Genomic DNA, 9,966 nt, shown 5'->3' with positions numbered 1-9,966 from the left:
CATCCCAGCTGGCTGCCAGGGACAGTGTCTCTCCTGGCCCTTCTCCCCCACAACGGATGTTCCTGCAGTGTTCCATCCCAGCTGAACATCAGGGACCACATCTCTCCCAGGACTTCACCACCTCTACCTTTCCAGTGGGAAAGGTCTTCCAGAGGTCATTTAACACCCTCCCTCAGCTGTGGGGGGCCAAGGGAGGATCTGAGGAAGATCAGGCAGAAAGGAACAAAACCCCAGCTCAGAACACTCCTTACCCCCTCCACCTTACCCCAGCTGCCTCTTAGGCCAAAATCTTTCCGGAGAGCAGAAGCCAAGAGCTCTGCTGCTCCCGTACAGGGCAGCGGAACGGCAGCCGTGCTTTCCCTCACCCAACACAATGCTCACCCTCCTTCTCTAGCCCCGAGCCGCGACAAGTCGTCGTCGCTGTCGTAGCGCCTCGGGTTGTCGAAGAAGTAGGCTCTGGAGCTGTAACTGTGACTGTTGACCATCCCTGCTGGAATCTGTCGAAGGGAAAGGAGTTAGGAAGACTTGGAAACCTCTTCCTTCAGCCTAAAAGGTCCGTCCCCACGCCCCAGGACTCCCCAAGCTACAGCAGCTCGCTCTGGCCTACCAAGTTCTGACTCAGCCTCTGTGCCCGGAAGAAGAACAACACGAACATCGTTGGCACCAGCTCCCAGAGGAAGAGGACCGCTCCGAACACCACGTACTCTTTGCTGCTCACTTCCACGTGCACCTGTGGAAGGAAGGTCAAGGGCTCTGTATGATCCTGGCCATCAGCAGAGCTGCACAGCTCCCAAAGCTGGGCACAGCGCGCAGAACTAGGAACGCAGAGGCACCCTGATGAAGGGAGGGGGCTGCAAACCAGAACGGCGACCCACACCTGGCTGCTGCTACGGTTTTTAGCCAGACAGCTCTCCTACCAGGGCACTTCTGGTTCCCTCCCTACACCGAGGGCTCTCCCTTGCACACAGTCATGCCTTATTAAGCATCGTTGTTCTGCTCTAGTTGACTTGTACCTCCTCTCCCCCAAAAGAGGAGCTGGCAGGCTAAAACTGAAGAGCACAGCAGGGAATCCCTCCTGAAGCAGCCAGATAGAGGAAGATTGAGGTTTGCTCTGGTGGAGAGAGCAAGCAGGGCTTCTGAAGGCAGAAAGCCAGCTCTCCTGGTGATTCAGCAACCCCACAGACCCTTTTTTCCCCGACACATCCCCTCGCAGGGCAGTGGAGTAACTGCCTTTCACCGTACTCGCTCTGGCAGGGGGGTCACAGACACTTACCTTGTCTGAAAAGTTGTCCCAGCCATAGTTAAAAGGACCAGGAACATTGTCTGGAGATATGGCCACAGCTACCAGGTTGTAGCAAGCCCTTGAGGAATACAGGAGAGCAACGACAGATCCCACAAGAATAGCCTGGCAGACAGATGTTCCCTAGAATAGGAAGAAAAACTAATTTTAAATACAAACCTTCCTACAGAGCTGGGATTTCCACCCCACCCTCAAATGCATGAGAAGCTGTGCAGGCAAGAATGACCTAGAACATTTGTATGTCGTTACTAAAATATTCAGAGCTGGGTAAGAGCTTTCTCGTGTCAGGAGTCCATGGCAGCACAGAGTTACACAGCCAGTGTCACCAGGGAGGATTTGAGGCACAGGAGGATCATTCTCAGGATCTTATCAGTCAGCTTCAACGTGGTGTTGCTGAGAGATGCCATCCCAGCCACCGCCTTCCTGCGGCAGCTTCCAGATGGCCAACCAGTAAGAAAATTAACTTCATAGACTCACAGAACAGTTTGGGTGGGAAGGGACCTTAAAGACTACCCAGTCCCACCCCCTGCCATGGGCAGGGACACCTTCCACTAGACCAGGTTGCTCCAAGCCTTGAACACTTCCAGGGATGGGGCATCCACAGCTTCTCCTTACACCCTGCTCAGACTCTCCAGCAGAGCTGGCCACCCGGCTCATTCCCTCTGCAGCAGTCAGGCACAGCTGACATGCAACACCACCTCTGTCTAGGAAAGAAGCCCAAATATTTGGGGTGGGGAACTGGGAGAACAGGCAGAAAGACCCAGGATCTGAATGCCAGCGCTGCTGTGGGACAGGCCAGGCTTTGCTGTACAGCCCAGCACGCTCAAGGGTGGGTAGATGCTGCAGGATCTCCACCTCCTGCCAGCTGCCATGTGCTGTCAGTGAGGCTGTTTTGGACGCAGTGCCTCAGTGGGATAGCTGCACGAGGTACCTGAAGGTCCCTACCTTCCCTGGACATCTAGCCATGGGAGAGGAAGCTACTGAAGATCTGCATTGCCTTCATTTCTTTGCTAAAACACACCCATGAAGCTTTTCAATGGCTACTGGTAGCCACCAAGTCACCACACAGCACCAACCAGCAACTGGGTAGACAAACACATAGAATCACAGAATGGTTTGGGTTGGAAGGGACCTTAAAGCCCATCCAGTTCCAACCCCCTGCCATGGGCAGGGACACCTTCCACTAGACCAGGTTGCTCCAAGCCTCATCCAGCCTGGCCTTGGACACTTCCAGGGATGGGGCATCCACAGCTTCTCTGGGCAACCTGTCCCAGTGCCTCCCCACCCTCTCTGGGAAGAATTTCTTCTTGATGTCCAACATAAACATCTCAGCAGCTGACTTGCCTTCACATTTACGCAGACAATCTGCTCAGGAAGCTCATCTCCTTGACCTGCTCCCCATCACAGTGATGGCTACACCAGCTCTATTTCCCCAGCTTCACAGCACTTGCTCAGGACAACACCTTGGAAGAGCCGACGTGAGAGCACCGCGAACAGGCGCTGCGACACCAAAGCCGAATGCAGCCTGCTCTAGCGTGGTCAGCTGAGCCCTTGGTATTTGGGGCAGCAGAATAAGAGGCAGGAAGGGTAGTGAAGAAAGTCTCCAGCAGGCAAGGACCATGGTATCGGATCCGGCAGCAATCCAATAGCACAGCTTCCCTCTCAAGTGCCAAATGCCTTGACCCTTCCTACCTTCAGTGGTGGAGGCACCAGGCCCCTCTGGCCTTGCTGCACACCAGCAGGTTCACAGCTGGAGTTGAGGAGAGCCTTTTCAGGTATTTGTGTAACACGGGCTCATCCCCACCCTGCTCCTGCAGCTCCTTCCCTGCACAGAGCCTGGGGATGCCTCCAAGGCAGGGAAGGGAGACAGCATTTGAATGCAAGAGGCCTTTACCAGACAGTCAGGCTGAGTCTTCTCCAGAGCACGCCGTGAGAGCAAGGCCCCACAGGCAGCCTCAGGCATGCAACTGGGGGAAGTTACTGCATTTGTAAACTACTGCTGGCTGAGCTCGATAAGTTAATTAGTGTCCAGAGCCAGTCGGAGCCGGATACCTGGCCCAGGCAAGCAGGGATGGGAGCAGGTTCTCAGCTGAGTCACGGCTCCTCGGTCAGATCACCTGGTGGTGACAAGAGCCAGCTGCCTGTCACCCACACATCCTGGATCCCAGCAGCCACCGATGCTCTCCACTGCTTAAGAGAGCCAAACTTCTACAGAAAGCCTCAGGTTCCACCCTGGCAGCCCTCTCAGCTTTCACTCAGCTGCTCTCTAAGAGGGGCAGTGGGCACGCAGACGGCCTGCGCTGGCTGGAGGCATCTCCTCTGCAAGGCAGTTTTCTGGCTCCAGAACGTCTCTGTGGCAGCATTTGCTGCAAGGAGGCTTGTCCTCCTCCTCCTGAGGGGAAGACAGAGACATCCAGCAGCTTCCAGGAGCTCTATGCCCTGGGCAGCCTGAGCCAGGCATGGCTGAGCTGTCAGTCCATGTGGCTTCACCTGACTGAGGGCACACTGGGGTCTCTGCGGGAGGCCAGCACCTTCTGACACCCGGGAACAGCGATTCCGGGGCGAGGAGCTGCACTACTGGGAAAAGGCAGTGGCTCAAGAGTACCAGGCCTCACCATGCTCAGGTGTTTAAGATGTTTGAAGGCTCTTTAAGGGACAGCAGTCTGCACTTCCCACCAGCCCAGGGACCCGCTCTGGAAGCGCTGCCTTAGGTAGGAGCGATATGGCCTCCCAGAAGAGGCAGCAGCTCAAATGCACACAATTGCAGCCCGCTGCCCTGCTAAGAGGAGTCTGCTGGTGGCTTATCTGCTTTCCTACCTGCTTGAGGAGTCACGTGTGTTCAGACCACATCCTTCTGCCTGGGGGCAGGACCTACAGCAGCTTCTCCTTCCCTCCCAAGATGCTCATCTCCCCCAAGACAGGTGAGCACTCTCCTCTCTCCCAGTCAAACTCTAAGTTATACTTCTAAACCTGAAAAGCACAAGCAGCTCAAGTCTCCTGCTGTGCCAGCAAGGCTGCAGACAACACATTCCCCTAAAACACGCAGGGCGCTTCATGCCTATGGCAGGAGCATGCTTTTTCTGGAGGGAGGAATCCAAGAGCTGCCACCTCCACACAGGAAGGAGTATTTCCTAGAATCATGGAATGGTTTGGGTGGGAAGGGTCCTTAAAAGATCATCCAGTTCCACCCCCCTGCCATGGGGGGTGGGCCCCAGAGCTGGAAGCAGAATTGCAGGGGGGGGGGGTCTCACAAGAGCAGAGCAGAGGGGGAGAATCCCCTCCCTCGCCCCCCTGGCCACGCTGCTCTGGATCCAGCCCAGGATACGGTTGGCTTTCTGGGCTGCCAGCGCACACTGCCAGCTTGTTGCCCCCCAGTACCCCCAAGTCCTTCTCCTCAGGGCTGTTCTAAGCCATCTGATCAAGGGTAGCTCCGGTACAACCGGTATCACTGGGTAAGCGCACACAGATCCAGCTCACAATCGATGACTGTGCAGTTCCAGTGTAGTTTACAAGGCATCTACCTACCTTAGACTTGAGGTAGACATTCGCTGAAGACATCTTTCCTAGTTTGCACATGCAGCAAGCCAGCGAGATGGCACAGAGGATGAAGAGGCTGTCGTTGACCAGGGCACGGGTGAGGACTGTCCACCTCAGCTGGTTCTCCGGGACCTCGCCATGCATTAACATTGCACAAGTTAAGTTCACAACTAAGAAGAGGAGGCTGGTAAATGTGGAGCCCAGATACAACAGGACCCTGGAGAGATTGAGGGTGGAAGGGGATAAAATGGAGTTCAAGTCAGACAATCCTGGTGTCATTCTCCACCACCGCCCCTGTCTCAGGCAAGAACATCCCAGCATGCCCAGTGCTAGGAGGATCAGACACTCCAGCAAGTTTCAGTGGTTGTATCGACAGCTGAAGCCTGCCAAGCATTTGTTTGAGCTGCTCTCATAATGCACGAGCAGTGTAAGTAGTCATGAGTTACAAGACTCATCTTCTGACAGGCGGGTTCTTATCTTGCCGACTTCAAGCGTTGCTCTAGCTCGGCATTAACTTCAGTCAATAAGCTGTGAGTCACCACCACCACTGCACCGCCTTGATTGAGAGCCACCGGAGCTCGCCTTTTCCATTGTGGGTTTCCCTGGAAATGGCTAGGAAGCGCCCAGGCTGCACTAACACAGGTCCCACCTATTGCTCAAGCCTTATCCTACAGATCTTTTTGGGGTGGGACAGCTCAGAACAACCCTGACAGTTGATGTGGGTTGCTAGCAGGATCAGCACGGTGACGCGTGGAGGCACACAGCATATGCTTTAGCATCCTTGGGACCCTCGAGGCTCCCCGTCCTGCTCCAAGACACATCACCGACCCCTTGCCAGAGCACAGCTAGGCATGGTGTTAGCTCTGGGCAATCTCTAGGGCCTGAAGCTCCCGTTCCCAGCACCGCATCACGAGTTCCCCTTAAGCCAGCTTTGCAAGTGATGGTAGAAGAGTATCACTTACTTGTACTTGTTGAATTCAGCTGCAGATTTCACTTTGAATATCACCTAGGGGAAAGATTTGCACAGCATTACTTACCACAGCCTACAGATCCCCTTTAAAGATACATACAACAGCATGTCCAGCTGGAATCTTGAAGGATTCTAGGTTATCGATCAGCTCCAAGGCCAGCACTAGACCCACTTTTTGCAAGAAAGCCCACTATTCTTTTTCCTGCAAGAGCCAAGCCCAAATGTAGGTGTCCAACAGGCACAAACATATTTAACATTCCACATGTGCCAAGGACTTGAACACCACACCTAAGGGCATGGAAGAAAAGCAGGGAGTTTAACACACTGTAGTCACCAAGCTATTCAAAAACGCACCTACTTCACCCAGCATTCCGTGCTGCATATTTCAGGCCCCCAGTCATGCTTGATTTCCCTGTCAGAGAAGGCTGCTTCAGCTGCTGTGCTTTAGCAAGACAAATAGCTGATCTAAACTAGCCCTCTGGTACTGAATTATGGACCCACAGGCTGTAACAAGCATTTGGAGCTCATAGCTCCTCCACCCTGAAGATGTTTGTAGGCCAAATACTCCCGAAAAGTGACTCTGAGGTGGTAGGAAGTCCTCCAGAGGTGGAAGGCCCAGCCTACCAAGTTGCATGGCACACTTGTCTGTCAAGTGTATTAGAGGACAGTCTTTTACAGGCTGTTTCACTCTTCAGAGCAACACAGGGTCTGTCCAAGAGCAGATCTTGTGTGGCGAGGAGATGCTCAGGAGTGGTGTGAAAGCTGCCCAAGAAGGACCAGTGCTTCAGAGCAAAGGCCCACAGGACTCTTGGGACTCAACTCGCACCCCCAGCCACTTGGGTTGGGGAGGCTGGAGAAGGGCCAGCCTCAGGCAGTCCTGCAGCACTCTATCCACATGGCAGACAAGCTTCCATGTCCCTTTGGGCTGAAGGGTGGCTCCTTATGCTTCATACAGGGACAGGACTTCCAGCCTAAGGACATACAGACAGTTTAGGAAGGCACAGACACTCCCAAGTCACAGCTTGGATGCCAGCACAGCAGTTCCTGCTGCAAGGGGACAAGTAACCGGTGCTCACACGTGGTCAGGACAAGCAGTGTGCTGGCAGAGCTACATGGAGCTCGCTCATCACACACTGATTCAGCATGGGAGGAACTGGGATTTGTCCTGTGACAAATGCAGATCCTGGGACAGACCAGGAAGGATCCCACAGCTAAGGTCACATTCGGCCTCAGACAAAGTTCGTGTCCTGACTGGAGGCTCAGAAGGAACTTGGGAAGAGGTAGAGCACCAGATCCAGCAGACATGTGGGTCAGCACAAGACCGCTGCGCAGGCGTGGAGGTTTGGTTTCACTGCTTCTGCAAGGACTCCTCCCTGTCAGCTTCCAGACAGTGGCTTCAGTGAAGGTTCCCTCACCTCTTACCAAGGACCCTTCATCAGCCTTTTTTCTGATGGCATTTCTTGGCTCCTGCCTTCCAGTCAGCTCCAAGGTAGCTATGGCACTTCATCAGGCTCCTGCCAGTGGGATTTCCAGAGGTATTCCAGGATTTGAGGGTTGTCTGATCCATTGTAGTAGCTTCAAGCTTCCTTGGAGGGTATCAGACAGCTTCAGCAATGCTGTTCCAAGAGCCAGTTTCACCATCTGGCTCCTCTCCCCCAGTATGAGGGGGGGATGAACTCAAGAAGCTTTACTGGGGAACAGGACACTGTACTTGGGCAAAGGGAGGTATCCAGCCCCTGTGGCTGAGGGACACAGGGCCATAAGCAGTCTGAAGCCCTCTACACTCTTGTCCCTGCCTATTCCAGGCCAGAGAATTACAGAAGCGTGGCATAATCCACTCTGATACCCAAAGCTCAACTGAGTTACAGGAAACCTGGGCCTTGGAAGGACTTAAAAAATAGAAAAATCCCTGCATCCTCCTCTGTTCTTAGCTTGCCTGTAGGCTACATTCCATTTTGGAGTGTCAACACAGACATCAAGGCCATCCAGCTGGGAAGCCTCTTGGTGCAGCACCCATTTTCAGAGCATGGAAATCCATCTGAGGTGTGTGCACTCCTGCTGACTCAAGAACAGTGGGGCAAACAGAGCCCCTGGCTTGTACTCCAGCTGATCACCCTGGGTGAGGACAGCCCCTCAGCTGGGCAAGGAAAGGCCACTGTCTAACAAAGATGCTGGCACAGGGCAGCTGCAGGAGCAAGACAGTCTCCCAAGGCTCCCCACTATGGCCCCAAGCCTAGGGGACTAAGGCACACAAAGCCGTCTGGGGATTAAGAGGGCAACAGCAACCTGAGACTCACCCTGGGACTGCTGCCACCGAAAGCAGAGAGACCGCAGCACCAGCCTTACACTTCCATTAGCCCACAGCTATTTCATAGAATGGTTAGGGTTGGAAGGGACCTTAAAGATCATCTAGTTCCAACCCCCCTGCCATGGGCAGGGACACCTTCCACTAGACCAGGTTGCTCAAAGCCTCATCCAGCCTGGCCTTGGACACTGCCAGGGATGGGGCATCCACAGCTTCTCTGGGCAACCTGTCCCAGTGCTCCCCACCCTCTCTGGGAAGAATTTCTTCCTGACATCTCATCTAAACCTCCCTGATTTCAATTTATACCCATTACCCCTGGTCCTGTCACTACAGGCTCCTGTAAAAAGTCCTCTCCCAGCCCCCTTGTAGCCCCTTCAGATACTGGAAAGCTGCAATGAGGTCTCCTCGGAGCCTCCTCTTCTCCAGGCTGAACAAGCCCAGTTCTCGCAGCCTTTCATCATAGCAGAGGTGCTCCAGCCCTCTGAGCATCTTCATGGCCTCCTCTGGACTCGCTCCAAGTGGTCTATATCCCTCTGATGGTGAGGGCTCCACAGCTGGATGCAGCACTCCAGGTGGGGTCTCACCAGAGCAGAGTACAGGGGCAGAATCCCCTCCCTCGACCTGCTAGCCACACCTCTCCGGATACAGCTGGCCTTCTGGGCTGCCAGCGCAGCCCATTTAGCCCTAGAACATCAGGAAAAGAACAGGCACCACTCGGTTTACAGCAGGTTTAGTCGTTAAGACGTGGTAACTCATCGGAAGGTCTCTTCTGCGCAGGAGCTAGGTGACATCAGTAGTGTTCACAGGGCACATCTGGGTTCTTCTCCTTGAGACAATCTTGTAAGGCTTACACCTCCTCTGCTGTCAAAGCCCAAGGACAGCTCATGTAGAGGGCTCTGCTGCAAAGATGACAGTGCAGAGAGCTCAGGACTAGTCCTATTCTTCATAAAAATAGGGAATACAGCCCTCTGCCCTCAAACATTATGCCAAGTTGCTAGTAGCAACCCTTGCAAACCGAATGGTTCCTTCAGCTGAGAGGCCAGCCCCAGAAGTCATGCAGTTGCCTGCTGAAAGCCAGGAGCAGAGGTCTCTGCTAGCCTGGAGCAGCAGGACTGAGAACGCTCACTCCTAAGCAAGCCTTTTGTAGCAGCGAGGCAATCCTCAGTTGTCCTTCTGGAGCCACAAGTCCTTTGAGCACTTCACAGACCTGGGAAGAAGGCAGGGCCGGGAAGAGCTGCAGACCTCAAAGCCCCCTGTGATGCTGGAGGCTCTTGTTTTAGTGACAACTGGATGCATTTCACAAAAGTGAATGCCTTGCACACATCACTGAGCCCAGAAAGTGAACTTGCTAAGGGCACGTTCTCCGAGCATTAAGAGACTCATGCTTAGGAGGTGTGACAGCAGCGAAGAGAAGATAACAAGCAACAGACACCATATCCCACAGATGGCTCCAAGGACCACTGTCAGCACCTGTACAAGCCAGGGCCTTAGCCCTAACACTGAGCCTCAGATAGCTTCAGCTTGGTTTTGGTACAGCTGTTCACAAGAGAGCCAAAAGATCCAGGAGAGTAAGAAACTTGTCATTGACTAATGGAATCTAAGTCTCTTTTGCTCCATAACAAAGAGATGAGTTTGGGCTCTTGAGATGTGAGCCATAAACATTTCCTGCCTTGACATGAACACAGCCCTCCTCATGGCAAGAGTATCCACTGACTGTGGCGAGAGAAGGAATCTGTCTTTCAGCAGTGAGCACTGGAGCAGGGCGCAGACTATTTTGGGACTACACCCCATAACAAGTGTTCAAGCCTCACCCCTCAGAGAAAAGGTTGGAGCTATATTTCTGAGCCGGAATGG

General features: G+C 53.8%; 1 protein-coding gene across 1 annotated transcript in view; it reads right to left on the bottom strand.

Moving 5' to 3' along the window:
- The window catches only part of GPR137C (G protein-coupled receptor 137C), a gene marked incomplete at its 5' end in the record, with an annotated part of 6,368 nt that extends 525 nt beyond the window's left edge, over positions 1 to 5,843 (bottom strand). The window contains 5 exons of the mRNA XM_010161628.1: positions 382 to 497; positions 608 to 730; positions 1,274 to 1,423; positions 4,826 to 5,054; positions 5,800 to 5,843. Of these exons, the coding sequence (XP_010159930.1) occupies positions 382 to 497; positions 608 to 730; positions 1,274 to 1,423; positions 4,826 to 5,054; positions 5,800 to 5,843 (662 nt within the window). The remainder of the gene's footprint in view (positions 1 to 381; positions 498 to 607; positions 731 to 1,273; positions 1,424 to 4,825; positions 5,055 to 5,799) is intronic.
- Between the last annotated feature and the right edge of the window lie 4,123 nt (positions 5,844 to 9,966).

Source organism: Eurypyga helias, unplaced genomic scaffold (assembly GCF_000690775.1).
Source record: "Eurypyga helias isolate BGI_N326 unplaced genomic scaffold, ASM69077v1 scaffold24561, whole genome shotgun sequence".
NCBI lineage: Eukaryota > Metazoa > Chordata > Aves > Eurypygiformes > Eurypygidae > Eurypyga > Eurypyga helias.
This window is presented reverse-complemented; position numbering and strand designations above follow the sequence as displayed.